The following is a 27544-nucleotide window of genomic DNA, read 5'->3' on the forward strand; positions in this document are numbered from 1 at the left end:
TTTATGAAGTGCCCTCACGTCGATTATTGTTCTGTATCATTGTGGTTTCGTTTGTCATATGCTCCAAGGGCAGTTTGCATTGTCGTCAGATAGCCGATCGACCTCGGATGGGCCAGCCAGAGATCCCACACCGCACAATCTTCCGTAGAAGTATTGTTGTTCTGCACTAACTAACCCAGAGCATAGCGATTGGTGAAATTTGTCCTCCTTCCTTTCTCCTCCTCCTCCTCCATTTCTCCTCCTCCTCCTCCTCTCACCCAAAGGGTGGGGCCTGTTATTGTGAAAGCCCCACCCAAAAGATGTATATTCAGTATAAATATAATATCCCCCTCCTTTACCCCTTTATTTTTCGGCACACCATTTAAGTGGCCACTCGTTGCGTTCTGCCGGATAGAAATGCCTCATAGTCAGGGCCCTTAGGTATATTTTGGTTCAAATTCTTCCAAAAGCATCAAATTTGGCGCAGATGTTGCCCATGCCATACGCTTTCGATTTTTGACGGGCGCCAAGGGCGGTATGATCCGGGGACCATACCGGTCCATCCCGCCATGTCACCTGACCTATGACGTCATAATTAGGATATGCATCCAATCACATGGCGTACTATAAGTGGTCAAAGTTCAAAATGAATCGATCGAAAAATGAAGGCAGGGATCCATTTTTAAGGTTTTCATAAAATCCAATATGGCCGCCAGGTCACATGACCTTTGACGTCATATTTATGACGTATACAATCATGTATACATGAACCCGGATCATGATCGCACAAAAATTAAACACAAGGAGATGGCATACAGTTCATAAAACATCAAAATCCGTACCTTTGTAATTAGACTGATGAACTGCATATGCCTGAAAATTAGGAAATAGACATGTAAATATTTCCTCTAATTGTCAAAAATAAGGTCAGAGTTCGATTACCCAACCCAGAAACATAAAATGGTGAACCTCACGTAAATCTTGACAAAAAACTCAAAAACCGACATGTTTGACTCAAAAATGACCTTTAAGATGACCTTGAGGGTTGACCTTGACCTCGAATCATCAAAATAACATCATAATTGGATTCCTCGACCTCGAAAACCCCTGAAAAGTGGTATCATACATGATTCCAACCCTTTTGGTTATTTAACTGACTAGCAGAAGTACCTGGCATTGCCGGGCGGGGGAGGGGAGGGGAGGGGTGAGGGGAGGGGAGTGGAACGGGGGGGAGTGGAGAAGAGGGGGGAGGGGAGAAGAGGGGGAGGGGGAGGGGAGAGGGGAGAAGAGGGGGAGGGGGAGGGGGAGAGGGGAGAAGAGGGGGGATGGGGAGGGGAGGGGGAGAGGGGGGAGGGGAGGGGGAGGGATGGGAGGTGGGTGGGGGGAGGGGGAGGAGGGTGGGAGGGGGGAGTGGAGCGGGGGGGAACGGGGGGAGGGGAGGAGAGGGGGGAGGGGAGAAGAGGGGGGGGGGAGGGGTGGGGGAGGGGGAGGGGGGTGGGGAAGGGGTAGGGCAGAAAGGAAGGGGTAGGGGGAAAGGGAGGAGCATGGGGGAAAGGGAGGGGGAGGGGGGAGGGGAGGGGGATGGGGCAGAAAGGAAGGGGTAGGGGGGAAAGGGAGGGGCATGTGGGAAAGGGAGGGGGAGGGGTGGGGGAGGGGGAGGGGGTGGTGAAGGGGTAGGGCAGAAAGGAAGGGGTAGGGGGGAAAGGGAGGAGCATGGGGGAAAGGGAGGGGGAGGGGAGGGGAGGGGAGGGGGGAGGGGGATGGGGAAGGGGTAGGGCGGAAAGGAAGGGGTAGGGGGGAAAGGGAGGGGCATGGGGGAAAGGGAGGGGGAGGGGAAGGGAGGGGAGGGGGGAAGGGGAGAGGGTAGGGTGGAGGGGGAAGGGTAGGGGGAGGGGAGGGGGGAAAGGGAGGGGGAGCGGGAGGGAAGGGGAGGGGAGGGATATAGCTGGTTACTGGCAATTGATCACATCCACAAATGATGTAATCCACACAATTTATGTACTTTACATAACGTTAATAGGAATACATGGCCGTGTAGGTGGGAAATACAGTTTGTTTGAAATAAATCACAAATATCAGATGAAAGTGAAAGAAAACCTATGTGGTGTGAATGGCAATGTTCCTCGCTGAAATGTGAAAAAACTGAATTACGTGCGAATGCATAACTGTGAGATTATGGCGGCAAAGTTGGAACATCACGTGATCGCTCTGAGCGAATCAGCGCGCTGCTCTGCGACCAGCTGAGATTCCGTGTATAATGTTCCTCGCTGAAATGCGCTGAGTTAAATATGAATAAAAAATTCGATATATTTTCACTTTTACGTTTTGGCTAACTCGCTCGCGAACCTGACGAAGATCCTGAGCAAGGATCGCTACGTTACGCTACGTTCGCTACATTATGGCTAAAAATATGGATCTACAGATGAAAGAAAAAAAAACCTATATGGTGTGAATGGCAATGTTCCTCGTTGAAATGTGAAAAAACTGAATTACGTGCGAATGCATAACTGTGAGATTATGGCGGCAAAGTTGGAACATCACGTGATCGCTCTGAGCGAATCAGCGCGCTGCTCTGCCATTCCGGTCATAATATTCCTCGCTGAAATGCGCTGAGGTAAAAATATGGTTTAAAAATATTATGAAATAAATTTTTAGGTCGACCATGTTCGTAACAGGCTCAATGGCCATGTTTGTGCCAAATATCAAGTTCGTGAGCCTCTACGTTTAGGAGTCTATCGGTAACATTACGCACACACACACAAACTGTGTTTTATATATATAGATTTTCCTCTAATCCGGGTGGCGGCCATTTAGTATTTCGCCAATATGGGCCCCCCGGGGGGGGGGGGGGCGCCCGTCAAGAATCGAGAGTATGGCATGGGCAACATCTGGGCCAAATTTGGTGCTTTTGGAAGAATTTGAACCAAACGGCCCCAAAATATCCCTAAGGGCCCGAGATGTTATCCCTAAGGGCCCGAGACTATCCATCTGTGCAGCTTTCATTCACTTCCAAATGCTGACACGTTTTCAAAGAGCCTTGTGTGTGGAACAGCGTCGAATGCTTTAGGAAAATCCAAGTACGTGACGTCCACAGGATCTCGGTGGTAAAAGTGTTAGGATGAACACCTAAAGGTCATCGACGAGGATGGGATTCGAACCCACGCGTGCAGAGCACAATGGATTAGCAGTCCATCGCCTTAACCACTCGGCCACCTCGTCATATGAAAGACCCCTCTCGAATAATATGATGCAGCTCTCGAGTGTCACTTTAGAAATCGAACAAGTTTATAAATTAAAGCAAATACTTAAAGGAGCACACGTATTAATTCCATAAATACACAATATTGTGTGACAACCCCCTCGCCCTCCTCCACCTCTTTCCCATCCAAACAACACCCATTTATAAAGCATCAGTTCAAACCTAAACTCAATGTATACGTAGTAAGTAGATGGTCCTCATAATCTTTACCTTTCCTCAAATGTTTCTCTGAATTATTTCCTTACTGTATTAATTTTTTTGTGATGGAATAATCAGGCGGTGTATAGGTAAATGTGCTGTTCGTTAAGCTCTTGTTGCATGTTTTTCGTTTAGCTTTGTACCTCATCCTTGATTGACGAATGATTATTGTTTATTAATCTGGAACTCAATGTGATCAAGTCAAGTCATTGCGAATGTACGTGTCCATGCCATCGTGTGCGTGACTCGTATGTATTGTATCTGACGCACATCTTTCGACCGAAAGAACAAAATTAACTTGAATATCAGAAATATCAAAGCTGAAATTGTAATAGTAGGAAGAATAATAATAAAGAAATTATGATAAAAAAAAACAAGGGCAAATGATATGCAATGAAGAAGAAGAGGGGTACAGTTGGTTAATAATGAGAAGGAAAAGAAGAAGCCGCAAATTTGAATGCGAATGAAACAATGGCGGCGTTGGAGCGTGTGAAGTTGCTTGTCCTGGGAGATTCAGGTACACAAGCAGAAGCTAGAATTATATTAATAAACGTCTTTCGCTTTTAGCAAGCTCGTAAAGGTCCCGTGTCTTTCGTGAAAGTGTACCTGGGGTCTGTAGTGTTTGCCATTACCAATCGCCTTGCCAAGCCAGCCGTTTCGTTAGAATGCTTAAGCCGCTTGGCGAGCGCCCGACAAGTTGATTGGTAATGGAACACACACACCCATGATCCCATGTCGGTGCCATTGTACGCGTCGTGTGTGTGTGTGTTTGTTTGTGTGTGTGTCAGTGTGTCACTACGTCCGGTATTGTGTGTGTGTGTCAGTGTGTCACTATGTCCGGTATTGTGTGTGTGTGTGTGTGTGTGTGTGTGTGTGTGTGTGTGTGTGTGTGTGTGTGTGTGTGTGTGTGTGTGTGTGTGTGTCAGTGTGTCGCTACGTCCGGTATTGTGTGTCACTATTTCCGGTGTGTGTGTGTGTCAGTGTGTCACTATGTCCGGTGTGTGTGTGTGTGTGTGTGTGTGTGTGTGTGTGTGTGTGTGTGTGTGTGTGTGTGTGTGTGTGTGTGTGTGTGTGTGTGTGTGTGTGTGTGTGTGTGTGTGTCAGTGTGTCACTACGTCCGGTATTGTGCGTGTGTCACTACGTCCGGTATTGTGTGTGTGTGTGTCACTACGTCCGGTATTGTGTGTGTGTGTGTGTGTGTGTGTGTGTGTGTGTGTGTGTGTGTCAGTGTGTCACTACGTCCGGTATTGTGCGTGTGTCACTACGTCCGGTATTGTGTGTGTGTGTGTCACTACGTCCGGTATTGTGTGTGTGTGTGTGTGTGTGTGTGTGTGTGTGTGTGTGTGTGTGTGTGTGTGTGTGTGTGTGTGTGTGTGTGTGTGTGTGTGTGTGACACACACTGGTGACTAAAGCATTGGTCTGTTTCCAGGTGTGGGGAAGTCCTCGTTTGTGCAGCTGTTGTGCTCTGGACAACCTCTCGGAAAGGCCTCGTGGACCGTCGGGTGCTCGTTGGATGTGCGGGTGAGAACCTTCTCTGTTACGAATGCACCTTTAACTTTTAACTCGAATTAAAATGTTCGTTTACTCGATCAACTGAACGGTATCCCAGCGGAAGCTTGGATGCAGGAAGAGGCCATTCTGCCCATCACGTCTGTGTTGTATTTTGCATCATCATCATCTATGATCTTGTGTTATTGTGGTCTTTCATGCTTGGTCGTTGTGCAGGTGAATTTTCTTTGTCATCGGAATCATCCGGTTCGTGAGAGTCGAAGGTGACTTCTACAAGTATATTTTATTACCTTCGCCACCGAAGCTGGATGCAGGCTACGTTTTCACCTCTGCCTGTCTGTCTGTGAGCAGGATTTCTCAAAAAGTTATGGACGGATTCAGACGAAACTTGGTGGATAGGTTGGGTGTGTGACAAGGACAAATTGATTACATTTTAGTGAAGATCCAAATCCTGTCCCCTCAAACATATACCAATCGGAGCTGAGAATCTGGTCACATGACAGGGTGATGTGATTACGTCTGATATCATTACGGTGGTACGGCGGCTGACTCTCCACGCACCGCCATTTTGATTTATATGCCGTTCCTGCCGAACATATTGTGGAACCTGTCATATATCACAATCGCCATGCTCTACCTCTACGTTTTTCATTGAGTGTGAAACACAAACAAACCGATTGTTAAAATGACCATCAAATAGCGTTACATCCCGTCCAACAATACGGTAGGTATAGGCCTTAGGCGTTATGACTCACCATCCGCTTCAGACAAATTAAACCCAGGTTTCTTAATACAGTGGTATCGTTTCAGTATTATCGTTTTCGTAGTAATAATAATAATAATATTATTGTAAATATAACCATAACACTTGAATCCCAATGCCATGAAAGGAAAGTTGATGGATTGAAGCAGTGTAAAAGCAGAAGTAAGGAATTCATCTCGGGTTTTTAAAAAATAATATAATTTTCGTAAAATAACGTAACGTTATTATTATAGTAAATTTAATCGTAACACTAAAGGGCCTATCTCATTGGCCTGGAGACTAGGTGGCGACCTGGTGGCGACTCGAGTCTCCGCTGGTTGCGGAGACATCTCGGGGACGTCTCCTGGAGACTAGCCGGGTCTCCGGCAAGTCGCGGGAAATTCAAACATGTTCGATTTTTTTGGACGTCGCGGAGACTAATTTTGTCCGCGACTGGGGAGACGTCTCCGCGACCTGCTGGAGACCAAGGAAACTGAGGAGACATTGCGGCGACGATGCGGCGACGTCTCCGCGACGCTGCTTGACGCTGCTTGACCCACTTTAGAGACCACGTGACTGAGCGCGTGCTGGCATCATCGAGACGCCTTCACTCCTGGTCCAAGTCAGGTACAGGATCCGGTCAAGGTCTTCATCATTTGGTACTTGTTCCTGCTACTGCTGCTGCTCCTTGTACTGCCTTGGAAGAGGCCCCACCATCTTGTCTTGCCAGGGGACAGCTCCAACTCCAGAGTAGTACTGTCCTTCCACCATGCCACCCAAGGGCAGTGGGGGCCGGAAGGGCAAGAAGAAGGAGGATGAAGCAGTTGTAGCAGCTTCAGCGCAGTTTGTGGATGCTGAGGCAGCAGTTGATGCTAGAGAAGATGAAGAACATGGTTCCAGCGGCGATCCGACTAGAAAACAATATGATTGGAAAGAGGGGCATCAAGAGGCAATGGCTGACTTCTGGGAGGATCATCCGGAATTTTACGATAAATCGTATGCAAGATACAAAGATAACCAATACAAGAAAGCAGCGGTTGAAACCTTCCTTGTTGATATGCAGAACATCTTCGAGGAGATCAAGAAGCCCCTACCTACATGTGAGTGTATATTTAAATTGCATTGAATTTATATTTAATTGCATTAAAATAAATACATGCAAAAATATGTAAAAAATGTAGCGAAAGGAGTAGTGATGAATATCATCGCCCTGGCGTAGACGTCGCCCTGGCGTCGCCTTGGTGAGAGCGCAAGCCATTTTTTGGTCTCCCGAGTCGCCCGAGTTGCCCGAGTTGCCGCGACTAATCAGTCGCGGCGATGTCTCCGCCAATGAGATAGGCCCTTTATCCCTTTGTCGTGACTGCAACGTTACTGGAGGTTAATTATATATCTTGTATGTATTAAAGTAGCGGAAGTTTTGTGTCCGGCCGTCATGTTACGTCAATACGTATATGATGTCATTACAGTGTAAACACCCGCTCACTTCGAGAGCGGCAGGAAAGGTCATTCCTCTTTGGGGTATATAGATTGTAGTTTCTCTATGATCGGGTCTCAAGAACATTGGGTGTGTGTTCATTTACCAAGTTTCTTGTGGAGAGATCGCCAAGTGGTTTAAGCATTCGAGCAAGCACTCCATTCAAAACCGTAAAGGGACGGCTGGCTTGGCAAGCGCTAGCTAGCTGCTTGGTAAATGAGCACACCTCCAACCCTTGTGGGGTATATAGATTACAGTAGATCTTCGCTCAGTTCTGTAAGTAAAAATTACCTCACGGATGTCGGGATTCCTCCAAATTTCTATGTTTAATGTTATAAGCAGCATTAACGACTGCTTAAAAAGCTAATCATGTGTGTTTGTGGTTTATAATATTTTACAAGCCCGGCTATGCCGCTGTTTCACTTTTGGTATTGTTAATCTTTTAAGTGATTCTTCACCTTTGAGAGATGGGACCAAAAACAATATACCGTGGGACCCCGCTATTCGTGGGGGATACGTTCCTGGAAAATCTGCGAATTGCGAAACTGCGAATAGTGGGGCATTGTTTCAATGGAAAAAGGGGGGATAGTGAGAGCACGAAGGGAGTGCCAGGAGAGATAGGAGAAGGTGAGGACGCTGGTGAGAATGCTGGTGATGACGCTGAGAGGAAGGCAGGAGAGGGTGCTGGTGATCTTGAGGTGGAGGGAGCAGGGCTGAAGAAATGGGTGATTTGGAGCTGCCTGACAGATTGCCCAACGTTCTGATGTAGGTCTTTGTACGGGAGCAGCGCAACATCCAGGCCCCACCTGAATTTGAGGTACCTCTTCAAGACTGGGTCAGCGTCTTGCACCTTGTCGACAAGTGCCTGCATGTCCTGCAGCAACTCACCCAGGAACTGTACTGTGATGTTGGACCTCGGCACCTCTTCCTCATCACTGTCCACCTCCTCCTCCTCAGAAACCTTTGGAATGGCCTCAAACTCGTCCTCTGTGAGCATTTTAGCGGTTCCTCGGTGAGGGGAATGGTTCAGCATTATGGTTTTCAGCATGAAGTCCCTCGTCTGCGTGTTGTCCTCGATCCATATTCTGAGAGCCTTCTCCATTCTTTCCATGTGGACATTCCGGACATGGGTGACCACCTTCATACTCAATACAGCGCTCGCTGAAACTCTCTCACGAATCGCCTTCTCCTTCCGTATGTAGCGAACGGTGGATTAGTTGACGCCATAATGCCTGCCAACAGAGGCCGCACTCTCTCTTCTCGAAAGCGGGTCGAGCAGCTCCACTTTCTGGCTCTGGCTCATCACTTTCTTCCTGCCTCTTGGTAGTCAACGCATCTCCAGCACTGGTCTTGCACTTGGGAGCCATGATTGAACAATGAGCAGAGTGAGAGTGAAAAACGCAGGTCAAAGCAATGGGCATTTGAATGCAACTTTATTCTTTAATTTGATTGTTTATTGATAGCCTAATCTAAGTGTTTGCTAAAGTCCAACCACTCGTTTCTTTTTTCCATTTGGAAGATAATCATTTGTCTTTGAAGTCTGAACTTGAATAAAACATCGTCACCCTCTCAAATATTATTTATTATTCTATGGATTGAAAAAGCCAAATCGTGTTCTGTGTTTAACTTTTCCTTCCTCGTCAAACACAATGAAATGAGCATTGACAGCAAGACTAATCCTTAGTTCCAATTTTGCATTGTAACCTTAGATTTGAATTTACTCATCATTAGAGGCTTGATTTCAATTCAGAATTGTAATAAAAAATATTTTGCTTCTCATTTAAGTATCTCCAGGCTCTCATCATTATTTGAATGCTGCTTTTATATTTTTAATTTCCACAACTTTTTTTTAAAAACAGGATCTCAGGCTCATTGTGGAGCTATCACACACATCAAACACGTGGATGTACAGGCGAATACACGAGACAACAGAGGATTGGAAGATGAGACAAACACAGCCACTGAGCTCGGATGGGAAATGCTGTTGCTTCCCGGAGTATTCTGTGTACCAGCGACGTCACAACAATGGCGCCACCTTTCTCACTGCACTCAGCAGGGTATTTCCTCAAGAAGAGTTTCCTCCACATGGATTACAACCTATGGGGACTGTCCATGCTCCACTTTTATACAGAGTCAAGGCTCATGGAAGAGCTAGAACACTGAATTGATCAGGACACAACATAACAAAAAGAGCAGCAGAAAGAGAGGGGGAATGGCCAAGCAAGGTCTGGGGTTGAGGGGTGGGGGATAATGCAGCTGGTGGGAAAGATGGATACAGAAGCAAAAATTTATATTGGGAGGAAGGGCAGGGGTAAGTGTGAGTTAACGGGTGTAGAAAAGATCATGGATTTGGATAGGGGATGATCCCAAATGATGGTGAACAGCTGTCTTCAAGATTTGGAGAGAAGAATGAGATTGGAGAGAATGTGGAATTTGGTTCCACAGGTGGGAAAAGGAACAAATGAGGAGCAGTGATTCTGGATTTTGGGAGTTACACGAGAAGCCACCTCCTTCAAATTCCGTTTTCTTTAATGAAAGTCCAAGTTGTGTTCATCTTGGTTATCCCGTGTAACCCACCCCAGTCCTCTCTTCCACATATCTACTGATGTCCCTGTTCCCTACTGTTGTTGTGCTTCCCTCTCTCTCCCCCTCTTGTCTCCCGCTCCCTTTATTATATGTTCTATGTGTTAGCTCTTATATGAGCCTTGACTTGGTATACAAAAAAAAAAACTTATATATTATGATGCAAAGATGAACTGATTAGATTTCAGCATCAAAGGTCAGATGTCATGTCGGGTGAAAATGTGATACTTGAAAGCAACTGAAGGGATTTAAATCAAACTTGGGACATAATAAGTATGCATAATGATGAAATAATGCGGGCGGAGGCCTATTGGTCGACTGTTCTAGTTCAATTAACCTATATTTAGGTCCTTTTTATTGCTTATATTTCATGTTATTTTGAATTAAAAATAATTTTGAGGTTTAAATTTCTTGAAAAGGTCTTTCAGGATTATATTCCCATCTGCCATTGTACTTTCCACATTCGGTACTGCAATCAACTACAAGTATGATGTTCGTCCTTATTCCATGTTGTATTTCTCTATTGCCACAACTGACAACTGGTCATCAATTTAGCTGCCTAGGTCAGGTCAACAACATCAACTCTTCCCTCAAAATCTCATCATAAATGCTGCTCAATCTGCTCCAGTCCCTCCACTCTGCCTTCTGTGAAGTACACAGAGAACTTTAATACCAACTTACTGCAGTAATTGTTTTTGTCTGTATTTGCTCATTGTACCCGTGAAATGATTGAGTAGATTTGGATATGATATGCGAATTTTTTTTTTGTAGTTGCACGAATACAAAGAAGGGACGCCACTGGAAAAGACCTTTTTCCTGGAGATGTGGGACATAGGAGGATCAGTGGGAAGTGCAAGCAGCATCAAGAGCACTCGTTCTCTTTTTTACAATGGTGTAAATGGTAATGTCTCATTCAACAAATAGTGATCATTTTCATTGATGTTGTTTCATCACTAGCCACTGCACTTTCCTTTCATAACTCTCTCACCTTGGCTGTTCCTGTCTTTATTCGCTGGAAAAGATATAATTTGCATTGGAATGGTCTTGAGGTTGCAGAACTTTATTGCTTTCTGATGTGTCAAACTTCTGCCAATTAGTGGATTTCCACTCTGTTTTGTTTCTTCCACCCCTTTCCCTAGACCTCTTCAAATTATTACCCCAAGGAATTATTAACCGCCCCCCCGTCAGTGTTTTGTGAATTTAAGTTCTTTCCTTCACTGTATTGCTGATTTCTTAGATTTTCTCTTCTCCCCTAACTTCCCCGAACATCTACCCTTTGTCTAACATTTTAAATACAATTTTTATTATTATTATTATTATTTCCTTCTCTCCTCGCGGACACATGCTTGTTGTTTCGCCCCACCCCCTTTATCTCCTTTTCTTCCACCTCTTCCTTCCATCTCCAGCCGATACTCGCCTTTCCAATTCTAGCTTCCTCCATACTCATTTAACCCTTCCTCCTTTCTCTGATCCACGCCCTCACTTCAGGGACTTTTCCCAGATTGTTTTTCATGGTTTTGTTTAAATATGTTTAAACTTTCCCCTGCAGTGTTTTATTCAGTGGTTTATTACAACAAGCTGTTTTTTTTCCTATTTAAAAGGCTTTTTTCAATTTCCTCATCAAATCATTCCATTTCAAAAAAAAAATTCAATCTCTTAGTCATTCCTTTCTACATTCTCGAAACTCACCTTCATTCCACCCCTCCTCTATCGTTTTGAAACGGATCTCTGAGTTGAAAATCACAATAAACCCAGTTTGTAATAAATGTTCATTTTTCATTAATGATCCACTTTCTAAACTCCCCCCTCACCCCTCCCCTCCTAAACTCCCACCTCACCCCTCCCTCCTAAACTCCCGCCTCACCCCTCCCCTCCTAAACTCCCCCCTCGCCCCTCCCTTCCCAAACTCTATGTCTTCCAATCCTGACAAATCTCACACTCTCACTATGTCTCTCCAAAAAGACCGACTGGACAACCCTCCCATCTACTTTCTCAGCAATCCTCTCCAAGAAGTTCTGTCACACAAGCTTTTGGGTCTCACTATCTGCCATGATCTTTCCTGGGAAAACCACATTTCCAGCTGGCCTCCAAAGCCAGTCGCCGACTGGGCATCCTCCATCGTGCGAAGTCCTTCCTTGGCACACCTGAGCTCCTCACCACGTACAAGGCTTTCATCCGCAGCTCAATGGAATACTGTTCTCCCCTCTGCGCCGGTGCTCCTGCCTCACACCTAGCTCTGCTTCACGCTGTTGAAACCAAAGCTTTCAGAATCGTTGGAATCTCCCGCAATGAAGCTAACTTTGAGGGCCTTTCACTCACTCACTGGAGGCAGGTTGGTGGTCTTTCTGTCTTCTACTGACTCCTCTCCAGCCTTGCTCCCCCAGTTCTGTCTGTGCTCTGTCCCCCAAATATTCCTACAGGTCGCACAAGATCTTCCTGCAACCCTCTTATGATTAAACTGCCAAAATCAAGACTCTCGATTCACCTTCACTCTTTCATTCCTCTTTTCTCCCACCTCTGGAACAAACCCCCTCACTCTCTTCAATCCCACTCCTCCCTCCAGGTCTTTAAAACAGCTGCTCACCACCATCTCTTATTTTCCCTCATCCAAAACCTTGATCTTGTCTACCCCCGTTAATTCACCCCAGATCCACTTTTTTGAAATACCGACTTCTTTCCTTGAAGTCCTAGCAGTGTCCATGTTTTGTACCTCTCCCACCTCCCCCCAAGCCCTCTCCCTCCCACAGATCTCCCGATGTCCCTGCTCTCAAATGTTGTACTTGTGTGCTGCCCTCTCTCTCCCCGTCTTGTCTCCCGCTCCCTTTATCATATGTTTTTCTCCCGCTCCCTTTATCATATGTTTTATGTGTCAGTTTGTCTTTTTGTGATTGTTAGCTCTTACACGAGCCTCGATCTTGTATACAAAAAACAAACAAGATGCACAATGCAATTGCTCTTTATTTTTCAGGTTAATCGAATGAAATTGACCGTTTTCGGATGAAAATAGATTTTCGTATTTTGACCTTGAGTTGACCTTTTGACCTCAAATAGTTGGTTTGCCAATTCAGTGACTTGATATGAAAATGCCGTTCAACTTTCAAGTAAATTTGATGAAAAATGATGATTTTAAAAATTTGACCTCAAGATGACCTTTGATGTCAAATCAATTGGCTTCTCATTTGTGACTACCTCTACATCTTGGTAAAGTTTAATGACTATTGGTTTAGAATTGTGACCTGTAGGCGATTGACAAGCAAACAAACAGACACAGACAGACAGACAGACAGAATAACAAAGTCAACTGACCAATATACTTGAAAAGCTTCGATTTTGCAAGCAATAAACAGACAGGTGAAAAACACACCGAAGGTGAAAACACCTTCGGTGGTGGAGGTAACAGGGATAATGACATGGCGTAATAAGGAGAATAATATATAAATAAGGATTCTAACAATTGAGTGTGAAAATGTATAATTAATGTGAAAAGGACTTTGAATACAAATGTAATTCAACGATGGAGATATACACATACGCAAGACCCCCCCCCCCCAATCCCCCTCTCCCTCCTCCTCCTCCACCCCTCATCATTCCCCGCTCCCATCCTGGTAGAGAGCGGGTGTTTCCAGTCTTCTAAAATTCAAGGGAAAATAACTTTCATAATATTTCCTAATTAATCATACGTGACCTTCAAATATATTTTGGGGGAAATAACTAACATGTTGGTGAGTAGATAATCAGCACCGAGGTAAAATGATATCCTTGTCATTGGTTACTTGTGTTTATAGAGCTTTGTTTGTTCACAGGAATAATCTTGGTACATGACTTGACAAACAAGAAGTCCTGTCAAAACCTGCGTGGCTGGATCGCCGAGGTGCTGAATAGAGAGTCTGCACCCACGGGTGTGCTCGTCACCAATGGGTCAGCCATGTTCCTTCCATATTTGTATCCATTCCTCATTCTCTTGTCTATCTGTATATAAAAAAAACACCTTTAGAGGCCATTTTTCCCCGCAAAGCGGGGTTTGGCCTTTTTCGGGGACCGTGGTTGTTGTTGTTTTTTTGGTCCCCTTTTTGAAGCTCTTGTCTATCTGTATGCCATGTATCTTGTCTATCTGTATGCCATGTATATTATGACATTGTCCTTTCCTTTAGGGATGCGGCCGAACGAGAGCGTCTTGCCGATTCCCAGACTCCTCTACTTATGGTTGGGACCAAGCTGGATCAGGTTCCTGAAGCCCACCGTTCTGCCCTCCTCTCTCGTGTTACCTTTTTTGCCGAGGACCTCGCGGCCAATGAGATGATCCTGGTATTGGAATGTTGGGGATATTTTAGGGGGAGAGGGGGTAGGTTAGGTTTGGTGGTTAACATTCCATTCTGATAATGTCATCATAGTCAGGGCCCTTAGGGATATTTTGGGGCCGTTTGGTCAAAATTCTTCCAAAAGCACCAAATTTGGCCCAGATGTTGCCCATGCCATACTCTTTCGATTTTTGACGGGCGCCAAGACGGGCGCCCCTCCCCCCCCCCGGGGGCCCCATATTGGCGAAATACTAAATGGCCGCCACCCGGATTAGAGGAAAATCAGTTAAATAACCAAAAGGGTTGGAATCATGTATGATACCACTTTTCAGGGGTTTTCGAGGTCGAGGAATCCAATTATGATGTTATTTTGATGATTCGAGGTCAAGGTCAACCCTCAAGGTCATCTTAAAGGTCATGTTTGAGTCAAACATGTCGGTTTTTGAGTTTTTTGTCAAGATTTACGCGAGGTTCACCATTTTATGTTTCTGGGTTGGGTAATCGACCTCTGACCTTATTTTTGACAATTAGAGGAAATATTTACATGTCTATTTCCTAATTTTCAGGCATACATTGGTCCAGATGTTGCCCATGAAGGCATATATTTCAGGCATATATTGCATATTTCAGGCAATTGGATTTCCGTTTCCGGTCCGGTCGTGAGAGGACGCTGGCGTCACTTGCTCGCTGCTTCTCTGACTGGACCATTGTCCGTATCTTGCTTTCCTGGTGGTCGTGGCGGATTTTTGGCCATTGAGTCTGCCCTCTGCACGGTCCCGGCTCTGCTCTGCTGCTCCTGGCTTCACCTGCTCGGCTCCTTCGCTGTTTCCTCGGGCTCACTCTCGTGGGTTGTGCCCATTGTTTGCAGCGGCGGTGGTGGCGGTTTGCCGCCGTGATCTTGATTAGCGGCGGCGGTCGTTTGCCGCTGCATTTGCCGCTTTGCCTCCTCAACCTTGGCCTCGTGCTCGTCTCTTCGCTCCTGTCTGCCCTCTGCATGGTCCCGGCTCTGCTCCTGGCTTCACCTGCTCGGCTCCTTCGCTGTTTCCTCGGGCCCACTCCCGTGGGTTGTGACGATTGTTTCGCCTCCTCACCCTTGGCCTCGTGCTCGTCCCTTCGCTCCTGCTGGCATGGCTCTGCGGTACTCCGCCGCAAGGCTTCTCCTGCTTAAAACCCGCTCCACCCCATCATGCATCTCTGTAATCAAATCGAATGGACTCCTGCGTCGACCCAGGTACATTCACCGTGGCTCCGGTCGTAAGTTTGTTTATTTACAATCAGGTCACTCCATCCCCATCCTCTGGTCGGCTCAGCGCACTCCCACTCATCGTCCCAACACACCTGGTCACAACAACGCACAAAATCGCACCTCCTGTCTGCGAACCCTGGCCAAATCACCTGGATTCATACCCGCCGTACAAAACAACATCAAGCTCACCCTGTTCAATACCCGGTCCCTCAACAACAAATGCCTCATCCTGAACGACTACATCCTGGAAAATAAACTGGACTTTCTCTGTCTCACTGAGACCTGGCAACAACCACTGGACTACTACACGCTCAACCTCACCACACCCAATGGATATTCTTACATCAATAAACCACGCTCGGAGGGCCGAGGTGGTGGAATTGCCGTTATTCACCGACAAGACATCAAGACCAACCTCATCTCCATCTCATCTGCTCCATCATTTGAACACCTGGCTTTTAAACTCTCTGGTCACACACAGTCAGTCATGGCTGTTGTCTACCGCCCTCCCAAACCACACCCATCATTCCTGTCTGACTTCTCCTACTTTCTGACCCAGCTATGTTCCCTCTCCCCCTCAATCCTCCTCCTTGGTGATTTCAATATCCACATGGACTCCACTGACTCCACGCTAACCACTGACTTCACTGATTTACTCACCTGCTTTAACCTCACTCAACATGTCAACTTTCCTACCCATAACCGTGGTCACATTTTGGACCTTGTCTGCTCTACTGGACTAATTTTGCACCATCTCTCTGGCTCCGACCTCACTCTCTCTGACCACCTAGCCATCACTCTGACCATCAACATCCCCACCCCAGCACCAAGGCATTATCGCACTATCAACTTACGTAAGCTAAACGCTCTTTCACCTACCTCATTCTCATCGACCCTCTCTGAAAAAATGTCCACTTCTCCCTTCGTTGACCTCCACACCCCTTCTGACCTCACTGACTACTACAACCACACTCTCTCCTCCTGCCTTGACCAACTTGCGCCTATAAAAACCAAAACAGTTTCTTTCACCCGTTCTGCTCCCTGGTTTACCCCTGAACTCCGCCTGATGAAAACTCGTGCTCGCCAACTTGAAAGACTCCGCAATAAAACAGGTCTCACAGTTCACTCCCAGGCCTACAAGGACCACATACAACACTATAAAGATGCCCTCTCCCGCGCCCGCTCCGCCTACTACTCTCAAATTATCCACTCTGGCTCCGGAAACCCAAAAGCACTCTTCTCTACAATAAACAAACTCCTCAGTCCCCTGAACACCACCACCCAGTCATTCACAATAGACAACTGCATCTCCTTCCTTTCATTCTTCCAACGCAAAATTGAAAACATCTACAACAGCTTGACCACCGCCGCACCCGCTCCCCCTCAAACCACCGGCCCCCCCCTTATCCTGCCATCCCCTGTCTCAATTCTCCTCAGTCTCCCCTACTGACCTCTCTGAACTCCTCATCGGAATGAAAGCTGCCACCTGCACTCTTGACCCCATCCCCTCCAGCTTTGTCAAGGCCTCCCTTCCTGCTCTCTCTCCACTTATCATTGCAACAATAAACTCCTCCCTGTCTACAGGCATCGTCCCACCATCCCTCAAAATTGCTGCTGTTACCCCCATTCTGAAAAAACCTGGACTAAACCCTGACACCCTAAATAACTTCAGACCCATCTCCAACCTACCCTTTCTGTCAAAGGTTTTGGAACGCGCTGTAGCCACTCAACTCAAACATCACCTCTCTGCCAATAACCTGTATGAAACATTCCAATCCGGATTCCGCTCCAACCACAGTACTGAAACTGCTCTCCTCAAAATCACCAACGACCTTCTCCTCTCCTCTGACGCTGGCAACCTCAACATTCTCATCCTCCTCGACCTCAGCGCCGCCTTTGACACCATCGATCACACCATCCTCCTCACCCGACTTGAAACCACCTTTAACATTACCGGCACTGCCCTCTCTTGGATTAAATCATACCTCTCTGACAGACGTCAGTTCATCTCCATCAATAACTGCAAATCCCCCACTGCTCCCCTCCCCCAAGGTGTCCCCCAAGGTTCAGTTCTTGGCCCCCTCCTCTTCATCCTTTACCTGTCCCCCCTCGGTCACTTAATCCGCCGTCATGGTCTCCAATTCCACTGCTTCGCTGATGACATCCAGCTTTTCATCTCCACCAAGTCCATCTCCACCGCCACCCACTCTATCCTGACAAACTGCATCACTGAAATAAAATCCTGGCTTCAAATCAACTTCCTCAAACTTAACTGTGATAAATCTGAAATAATCATCATTGGCCCAAAAACGCTCACCAAGTCCACCCATAACTTTGCCCTCAACATCGACGGTTTCCCAGTATCCAGCTCCCCTCACATCCGGAATCTTGGCATCATCTTTGACCAAACCCTCTCCTTCGACAAATACACTAAACAGATCACAAAGACAGCCTTCTTTCACCTGAAAAATATCGCCCGTCTCCGTCCATCCCTCTCCTCCGTGGCTGCAGAAACCCTCATCCACGCCTTCATCACTTCCCGTCTGGACTACTGCAATAGCCTCCTTTATGGTTCACCCTCAACAATCACCAATAAACTCCAATACATTCAGAACTCCGCTGCCCGTCTACTCACCCATTCCCGGACCCGTGACCACATCACCCCCGTCCTTTACGAGCTTCACTGGCTCCCCATCTCCCAGAGAATCCAGTACAAAATCCTCCTCTTGACCTACAAAGCCCTCCATAACCTGGCCCCATTCTACCTGGCTGACCTCCTCTCCAGACACACTCCCACCCACAACCTCCGCTCTGCTGGTACCAACCTCCTGACCCCCCCCCCCCCATCCGGACCAAATTTAGATCCTGGGGGGACAGGGCCTTCTCCATCGCTGCTCCCACCCTCTGGAACTCGCTACCTCACACCATCAGAGACTTCTCCTCACTCACCACATTCAAAACATCACTCAAGACCCACCTGTTCAACACTGCATTCAACATTTAACCCACAGCATCTAACCCCTGACTATCTCCTCTCCTTCTCCCTCCTTTGTGCTTTGAATATTTCCCTATTGATTCTTCTTTTTTTGCAATTGTTTTTATGTTTTGCTATGCATTATGTTTTGCACTCTGTCAAAGCGTCTTTGGGCTTCCTGAAAAGCGCTATATAAAATAAATGCATTATTATTATTATTATTATTATTATTACTAGGGCGTGCCCGCACGTACGGGCACGCCCGTACGTGCTTGCCCGTACGTGCGTGCAAAAAAACATGCGTGCAAACAACAACAAAAAAAAACTTTGAAACCACGTGGCAGTAACGACCACAGAACCCCCCCCCTCTATTTACATGAAATGGTTTGGTCCATTTGCAACGACCACAGAACCCCCCCCCTCTATTTACATGAAATGGTTTGGTCCATTCGCAAAGCCAAAGCGAACGGCTTGCGAGTACGGTGACCATACCTTGGGAACCACTTGTCCGATTAATTTCAAACCTTGTAAAGGCACATCCTCGGGTCCCCAGCAATATACCTGGCAAGTTTCAAGTATATCGGACCGGTAGTTGTCGAGAAACAGCGGTCGCATACATACATACATACATACAGACAGACAGACACACACACACACAGAGATTACTGGAATTATAGATAGATATGCAGTTCATCAGTGTAATTACAAAGGTACGGATTTTGATGTTTTATGAACTGTATGCCATATCCTTGTGTTTCATTTTTGTGCGATCATGATCCGGGTTCATGTATACATGATTGTGTACATGTCATAAATATGACGTCATAGGTCATGTGACCTGGCGGCCATATTGGATTTTATGAAAACCTTAAAAATGGATCCCTGCCTTCATTTTTCGATCGATTCATTTTGAACTTTGACCACTTATAGTACGCCATGTGATTGGATGCATATCTTAATTATGACGTCATAGGTCAGGTGACATGGCGGGATGGACCGGTATGGTCCCCGGATCATACCGCCCTTGGCGCCCGTCAAAAATCGAAAGAGTATGGCATGGGCAACATCTGCGCCAAATTTGATGCTTTTGGAAGAATTTGAACCAAAATATCCCTCAGGGCCCTGACTATCAGCCATTATGTCACCATTCAACACTCAAAAACATAAAGGATGAAGTCCTGCCTTTTCCCAATAACATCGAACAAAACTATTGTCAGATGTGTGAAATGGATCAAAGCATTGTGACTGTGCAAGTCGTGATCGTAACGTTTCTTTCCTGCAGGACTGCACGAATCCTCGTTACTTAGCTGCTGGCTCTTCCAATGCGGTCAAGCTCAGCCGATTCTTTGACAAGGTAAAAAGATTCAAACTGTGCTCGTTTTGAGAATTCCCACCAGAATAGTTGTCACAAGGCTGATTGTGAAATACAATGGCTCTATATAATTATTCCTCGTTATAATTTATTTTTTTTGCATTGCATGATGTATTTATCAATAGGAATGAAAAACCGTACCTGGTGTTGTCGGTTGTTGTTGTTTTTTTGAATTTGTAAGCATTTTAATGAAATTGTAACATGTATTCATGGTCTTTTTTTTAACTTTAAAAAATTTCCCCTTTGAATCAGGAACGAACGGGGACCTATCCTCCTCTTCCCCATTGAAACAATGCCCTGACATTTGCGGTTTCACCATTCACAGCCTTTTTCATGAATCAGGAACCACTAAGAACCTACCCCATTTCTCCCCATTGAAACAATGCCCCGACATTAGCGGCATTTTTTGTGAATCGGGAACCTCTGGGAACCTATCCCCCCCCCCCCCCCTTTTCTCCCATTGAAACAATGCCCCGACATTTTCAGATTCGACATTCGCAGCATTTTCCAGGAGCGTATCCCCTGCGAATGTTGGCGTTGCCAGAAAACCGTTCCGGATACGTCTCTGCCGTCAATTGTTGTCCATTTTTATTCATGTCGCTATCTGTTGATATCGTGTGCTTGTTGCCGTGTCTTATTGTATGCGTGTGTTGTTATTTTGATCCTGTGCGCGCTCTGCCTTGGCTGTTTCGGTCTACCCATTTAACTCCTTGCCAACACACCCACTCGTGTTTCATTCCTCCTATTGCCCACACACCCACTCATGGTTCTTTCCTCCTATCGCCCATACACCCACTCGTGTTTCTTTCCTCCTATCGCCCATACACCCACTCATGGTTCTTTCCTCCTATCGCCCATACACCCACTCGTGTTTCTTTCCTCCTATCGCCCATACACCCACTCGTGTTTCATTCCTCCTATCGCCCACACACCCACTCATGGTTCTTTCCTCCTATCGCCCATACACCCACTCGTGTTTCATTCCTCCTATCGCCCATACACCCACTCATGGTTCTTTCCTCCTATCGCCCACACACCCACTCATGGTTCTTTCCTCCTATCGCCCATACACCCACTCGTGTTTCATTCCTCCTATCGCCCATACACCCACTCGTGTTTCATTCCTCCTATCGCCCACACACCTACTCATGGTTCTTTCCTCCTATCGCCCATACACCCACTCGTGTTTCTTTCCTCCTATCGCCCATACACCCACTCGTGTTTCATTCCTCCTATCGCCCACACACCCACTCATGGTTCTTTCCTCCTATCGCCCATACACCCACTCGTGTTTCATTCCTCCTATCGCCCATACACCCACTCATGGTTCTTTCCTCCTATCGCCCATACACCCACTCGTGGTTCATTCCTCCTATCGCCCACACACCCACTCGTGGTTCATTCCTCCTATCGCCCACACAACCACTCGTGGTTCTTTCCTCCTATCGCCCACACACCCACTCGTGGTTCTTTCCTCCTATCGCTCACACCCCCACTCGTGGTTCTTTCCTCCTATCGCCCACACACCCACTCATGGTTCTTTCCTCCTATCGCCCATACACCCACTCGTTGTTCTTTCCTCCTATCGCCCATACACCCACTCGTGTTTCTTTCCTCCTATCGCCCATACACCCACTCGTGTTTCATTCCTCCTATCGCCCATACACCCACTCGTGGTTCATTCCTCCTATCGCCCACACACCCACTCGTGGTTCATTCCTCCTATCGCCCACATACCCACTCGTGGTTCTTTCCTCCTATGGCCCACACACCCACTCGTGGTTCATTCCTCCTATCGCCCACACACCCACTCGTGGTCCTTTCCTCCTATCGCCCACATACCCACTCGTGGTTCTTTCCTCCTATGGCCCACACACCCACTCGTGGTTCATTCCTCCTATCGCCCACACATCCACTCGTGGTTCTTTCCTCCTATCGCCCACATACCCACTCGTGGTTCTTTCCTCCTATGGCCCACACACCCACTCGTGGTTCATTCCTCCTATCGCCCACACACCCACTCGTGGTCCTTTCCTCCTATCGCCCACACACCCACTCGTGGTTCTTTCCTCCTATCGCCCATACACCCACTCGTGGTTCATTCCTCCTATCGCCCACACACCCACTCGTGGTTCATTCCTCCTATCGCCCATACACCCACTCGTGTTTCATTCCTCCTATCGCCCATACACCCACTCGTGTTTCATTCCTCCTATCGCCCACACACCCACTCGTGTTAAATTCCTCCTATCGCCCATACACCCAGTCGTGTTTCATTCCTCCTATCGCCCATACACCCACTCGTGTTTCATTCCTCCTATCACCCACACACCCACTCGTGGTTCTTTCCTCCTATCGCCCATACACCCACTCGTGTTTCATTCCTCCTATCGCCCACACACCCACTCGTGGTTCTTTCCTCCTATCGCCCATACACCCACTCGTGGTTCTTTCCTCCTATCGCCCATACACCCACTCGTGGTTCTTTCCTCCTATCGCCCACACACGCACTCGTGGTTCATTCCTCCTATCGCCCACACACCCTCTCGTGGTTCTTTCCTCCTATCGCCCACACACCCACTCGTGGTTCTTTCCTCCTATCGCCCATACACCCACTCATGGTTCTTTCCTCCTATCGCCCACACACCCACTCGTGGTTCATTCCTCCTATCGCCCATACACCCACTCATGGTTCTTTCCTCCTATCGCCCATACATCCACTCATGGTTCTTTCCTCCTATCGCCCACACACCCACTCGTGGTCCTTTCCTCCTATCGCCCATACACCCACTCGTGGTCCTTTCCTCCTATCGCCCACACACCCACTCGTGGTCCTTTCCTCCTATCGCCCATACACCCACTCATGGTCCTTTCCTCCTATCGCCCATACACCCACTCGTGGTTCATTCCTCCTATCGCCCACACACCCACTCGTGGTTCATTCCTCCTATCGCCCATACACCCACTCGTGTTTCATTCCTCCTATCGCTCACACACCCACTCATGGTTCTTTCCTCCTATCGCCCATACACACACTCGTGTTTCATTCCTCCTATCGCCCACACACCCACTCGTGGTTCTTTCCTCCTATCGCCCATACACCCACTCGTGGTTCATTCCTCCTATCGCCCACACACCCACTCGTGGTTCTTTCCTCCTATCGCCCATACACCCACTCGTGGTTCTTTCCTCCTATCGCCCACACACCCACTCGTGGTTCTTTCCTCCTATCGCCCATACACGCACTCGTGGTTCATTCCTCCTATCGCCCATACACCCACTCGTGGTTCTTTCCTCCTATCGCCCACACACCCACTCATGGTTCTTTCCTCCTATCGCCCATACACCCACTCGTTGTTCTTTCCTCCTATCGCCCATACACCCACTCGTGGTTCTTTCCTCCTATCGCCCACACACCCACTCATGGTTCTTTCCTCCTATCGCCCATACACCCACTCGTTGTTCTTTCCTCCTATCGCCCATACACCCACTCGTGTTTCATTCCTCCTATCGCCCACACACCCACTCGTGGTTCTTTCCTCCTATCGCCCATACACCCACTCGTGGTTCATTCCTCCTATCGCCCACACACCCACTCGTGGTTCTTTCCTCCTATCGCCCATACACCCACTCGTGGTTCTTTCCTCCTATCGCCCACACACCCACTCGTGGTTCTTTCCTCCTATCGCCCATACACGCACTCGTGGTTCATTCCTCCTATCGCCCATACACCCACTCGTGGTTCTTTCCTCCTATCGCCCACACACCCACTCATGGTTCTTTCCTCCTATCGCCCATACACCCACTCGTTGTTCTTTCCTCCTATCGCCCATACACCCACTCGTGGTTCTTTCCTCCTATCGCCCACACACCCACTCATGGTTCTTTCCTCCTATCGCCCATACACCCACTCGTTGTTCTTTCCTCCTATCGCCCATACACCCACTCGTGTTTCTTTCCTCCTATCGCCCATACACCCACTCATGGTTCTTTCCTCCTATCGCCCATACACCCACTCATGGTTCTTTCCTCCTATCGCCCATACACCCACTCGTGTTTCTTTCCTCCTATCGCCCATACACCCACTCATGGTTCTTTCCTCCTATCGCCCATACACCCACTCATGGTTCTTTCCTCCTATGGCCCACACACCCACTCGTGGTTCATTCCTCCTATCGCCCACACACCCACTCGTGGTCCTTTCCTCCTATCGCCCACACACCCACTCGTGGTTCTTTCCTCCTATCGCCCATACACCCACTCGTGGTTCATTCCTCCTATCGCCCACACACCCACTCGTGGTTCATTCCTCCTATCGCCCATACACCCACTCGTGTTTCATTCCTCCTATCGCCCACACACCCACTCATGGTTCTTTCCTCCTATCGCCCACACACCCACTCGTGGTTCTTTCCTCCTATCGCCCACACACCCACTCATGGTTCTTTCCTCCTATCGCCCACACACCCACTCGTGGTTCTTTCCTCCTATCGCCCATACACCCACTCGTGGTTCCTCCTATCGCCCACACACCCACTCGTGGTTCATTCCTCCTATCGCCCATACACACACTCGTGTTTCATTCCTCCTATCGCCCATACACCCACTCGTGTTTCATTCCTCCTATCGCCCATACACACACTCGTGTTTCATTCCTCCTATCGCCCACACACCCACTCATGGTTCTTTCCTCCTATCGCCCACACACCCACTCGTGGTTCTTTCCTCCTATCGCCCATACACCCACTCGTGTTTCATTCCTCCTATCGCCCACACACCCACTCTTGGTTCATTCCTCCTATCGCCCACACACCCACTCGTGTTAAATTCCTCCTATCGCCCATACACCCACTCGTGTTTCATTCCTCCTATCGCCCACACACCCACTCGTGGTTCATTCCTCCTATCGCCCATACATCCACTCGTGGTTCTTTCCTCCTATCGCCCATACATCCACTCGTGGTTCTTTCCTCCTATCGCCCATACACCCACTCGTGGTTCTTTCCTCCTATCGCCCACACACCCACTCGTGGTTCTTTCCTCCTATCGCCCACACACCCACTCGTGGTTCTTTCCTCCTATCGCCCACACACCCACTCGTGGTTCTTTCCTCCTATCGCCCACACACCCACTCGTGGTTCTTTCCTCCTATCGCCCACACACCCACTCATGGTTCTTTCCTCCTATCGCCCACACACCCACTCGTGGTTCTTTCCTCCTATCGCCCATACACCCACTCGTGTTTCATTCCTCCTATCACCCACACACCCACTCGTGTTTCATTCCTCCTATCACCCACACACCCACACATGGTTCTTGCCTCCTATCGCCCACACACCCACTCGTGGTTCTTTCCTCCTATCGCCCATACACCCACTCGTGTTTCATTCCTCCTATCGCCCACACACCCACTCGTGGTTCATTCCTCCTATCGCCCACACACCCACTCGTGGTTCTTTCCTCCTATCGCCCACACACCCACTCGTGGTTCTTTCCTCCTATCGCCCACACACCCACTCGTGGTTCTTTCCTCCAGTCGCCCACACACCCACTCGTGGTTCTTTCCTCCTATCGCCCACACACCCACTCGTGGTTCATTCCTCCTATCGCCCATACACAAACTCGTGTTTCATTCCTCCTATCGCCCATACACCCACTCGTGTTTCATTCCTCCTATCGCCCATACACACACTCGTGTTTCATTCCTCCTATCGCCCACACACCCACTCATGGTTCTTTCCTCCTATCGCCCACACACCCACTCGTGGTTCTTTCCTCCTATCGCCCATACACCCACTCGTGTTTCATTCCTCCTATCGCCCACACACCCACTCTTGGTTCATTCCTCCTATCGCCCACACACCCACTCGTGGTTCTTTCCTCCTATCGCCCATACACCCACTCGTGGTTCATTCCTCCTATCGCCCACACACCCACTCGTGGTTCTTTCCTCCTATCGCCAACACACCCACTCGTGGTTCTTTCCTCCTATCGCCCACACACCCACTCATGGTTCTTTCCTCATATCGCCCATACACCCACTCATGGTTCTTTCCTCCTATCGCCCATACACCCACTCATGGTTCTTTCCTCCTATCGCCCACACACCCACTCATGGTTCTTTCCTCCTATCGCCCATACACCCACTCGTGTTTCATTCCTCCTATCGCCCATACACCCACTCGTGGTTCTTTCCTCCTACCTATCGCCCATACACCCACTCGTGGTTCTTTCCTCCTATCGCCCATACACCCACTCGTGTTTCATTCCTCCTATCGCCCATACACCCACTCGTGTTTCATTCCTTCTATCGCCCACACACCCACTCATGGTTCTTTCCTCCTATCGCCCATACACCCACTCATGGTTCTTTCCTCCTATCGCCCATACACCCACTCGTGGTTCTTTCCTCCTATCGCCCATACACCCACTCGTGTTTCATTCCTCCTATCGCCCATACACCCACTCGTGGTTCTTTCCTCCTATCGCCCATACACCCACTCATGGTTCTTTCCTCCTATCGCCCATACACCCACTCATGGTTCATTCCTCCTATCGCCCATACACCCACTCGTGTTTCATTCCTCCTATCGCCCATACACCCACTCATGGTTCTTTCCTCCTATCGCCCATACACCCACTCGTGTTTCATTCCTCCTATCGCCCATACACCCACTCATGGTTCATTCCTCCTATCGCCCATACACCCACTCATGGTTCTTTCCTCCTATCGCCCATACACCCACTCATGGTTCTTTCCTCCTATCGCCCATACACCCACTCATGGTTCATTCCTCCTATCGCCCATACACCCACTCGTGTTTCATTCCTCCTATCGCCCATACACCCACTCATGGTTCTTTCCTCCTATCGCCCATACACCCACTCGTGTTTCATTCCTCCTATCGCCCATACACCCACTCGTGTTTCATTCCTCCTATCACCCACACACCCACTCATGGGTCTTTCCTCCTATCGCCCACACACCCATTCATGGTTCATTCCTCCTATCGCCCATACACCCACTCGTGTTTCATTCCTCCTATCGCCCATACACCCACTCATGGGTCTTTCCTCCTATCGCCCATACACCCACTCGAGTTTCATTCCTCCTATCGCCCATACACCCACTCGTGTTTCATTCCTCCTATCACCCACACACCCACTCATGGGTCTTTCCTCCTATCGCCCATACACCCACTCGTGGTTCATTCCTCCTATCGCCCATACACCCACTCGTGTTTCATTCCTCCTATCGCCCATACACCCACTCGTGGTTCTTTCCTCCTATCGCCCATACACCCACTCGTGTTTCATTTCTCCTATCGCCCACACACCCACTCATGGTTCTTTCCTCCTATCGCCCATACACCCACTCATGGTTCATTCCTCCTATCACCCACACACCCACTCATGGGTCTTTCCTCCTATCACCCACACCACCACTCATGGTTCTTTCCTCCTATCGCCCACACACCCACTCATGGTTCATTCCTCCTATCGCCCATACACCCACTCGTGTTTCATTCCTCCTATCGCCCATACATCCACTCGTGGTTCTTTCCTCCTATCGCCCATACACCCACTCGTGTTTCATTCCTCCTATCGCCCATACACCCACTCGTGTTTCATTCCTCCTATCACCCACACACCCACTCATGGGTCTTTCCTCCTTTCGCCCATACACCCACTCATGGTTCATTCCTCCTATCGCCCATACACCCACTCGTGTTTCATTCCTCCTATCGCCCATACACCCACTCGTGGTTCATTCCTCCTATCGCCCACACACCCACTCGTGGTTCTTTCCTCCTATCGCCCACACACCCACTCGTGGTTCTTTCCTACTATCGCCCACACACCCACTCGTGGTTCATTCCTCCTATCGCCCACACACCCACTCGTGGTTC

At 48.2% G+C, this 27544-nt stretch overlaps 1 protein-coding gene and 1 non-coding gene across 7 annotated transcripts in view; one reads left to right on the forward strand and one right to left on the reverse strand.

Moving 5' to 3' along the window:
* Positions 1–3116: 3116 nt before the first annotated feature.
* On the reverse strand, positions 3117–3198 carry TRNAS-GCU (transfer RNA serine (anticodon GCU)). The gene has a single exon. It is a non-coding gene; the product is annotated as a tRNA-Ser (tRNA).
* A 446-nt stretch (positions 3199–3644) lies between these two features.
* The window catches only part of RABL3 (RAB, member of RAS oncogene family like 3), a 113020-nt gene continuing 89120 nt past the window's right edge, over positions 3645–27544 (forward strand). For 3 of the 6 annotated variants that reach the window (XR_010985812.2, XM_068126943.2, XM_068126942.2), the window contains exons 1-5: positions 8983–9218; positions 10516–10645; positions 13548–13662; positions 13896–14049; positions 19545–19616. Coding sequence is in view for 4 of the 6 variants with exons in the window: in XM_068126943.2 (XP_067983044.1) it covers positions 9066–9218; positions 10516–10645; positions 13548–13662; positions 13896–14049; positions 19545–19616 (624 nt within the window). In the remaining 2 variants the exon portion in view is untranslated. Of the gene's footprint in view, positions 3954–4865; positions 4958–8982; positions 9219–10515; positions 10646–13547; positions 13663–13895; positions 14050–19544; positions 19617–27544 lie in introns of those variants that run through there. The other 3 variants (XR_013624668.1, XM_068126944.2, XM_078785370.1) reach the window with 2 other exon arrangements.

Source organism: Myxine glutinosa, chromosome 10 (genome assembly GCF_964187855.1).
Source record: "Myxine glutinosa chromosome 10, kmMyxGlut1.1, whole genome shotgun sequence".
NCBI classification, from domain to species: Eukaryota; Metazoa; Chordata; class Myxini; order Myxiniformes; family Myxinidae; genus Myxine; species Myxine glutinosa.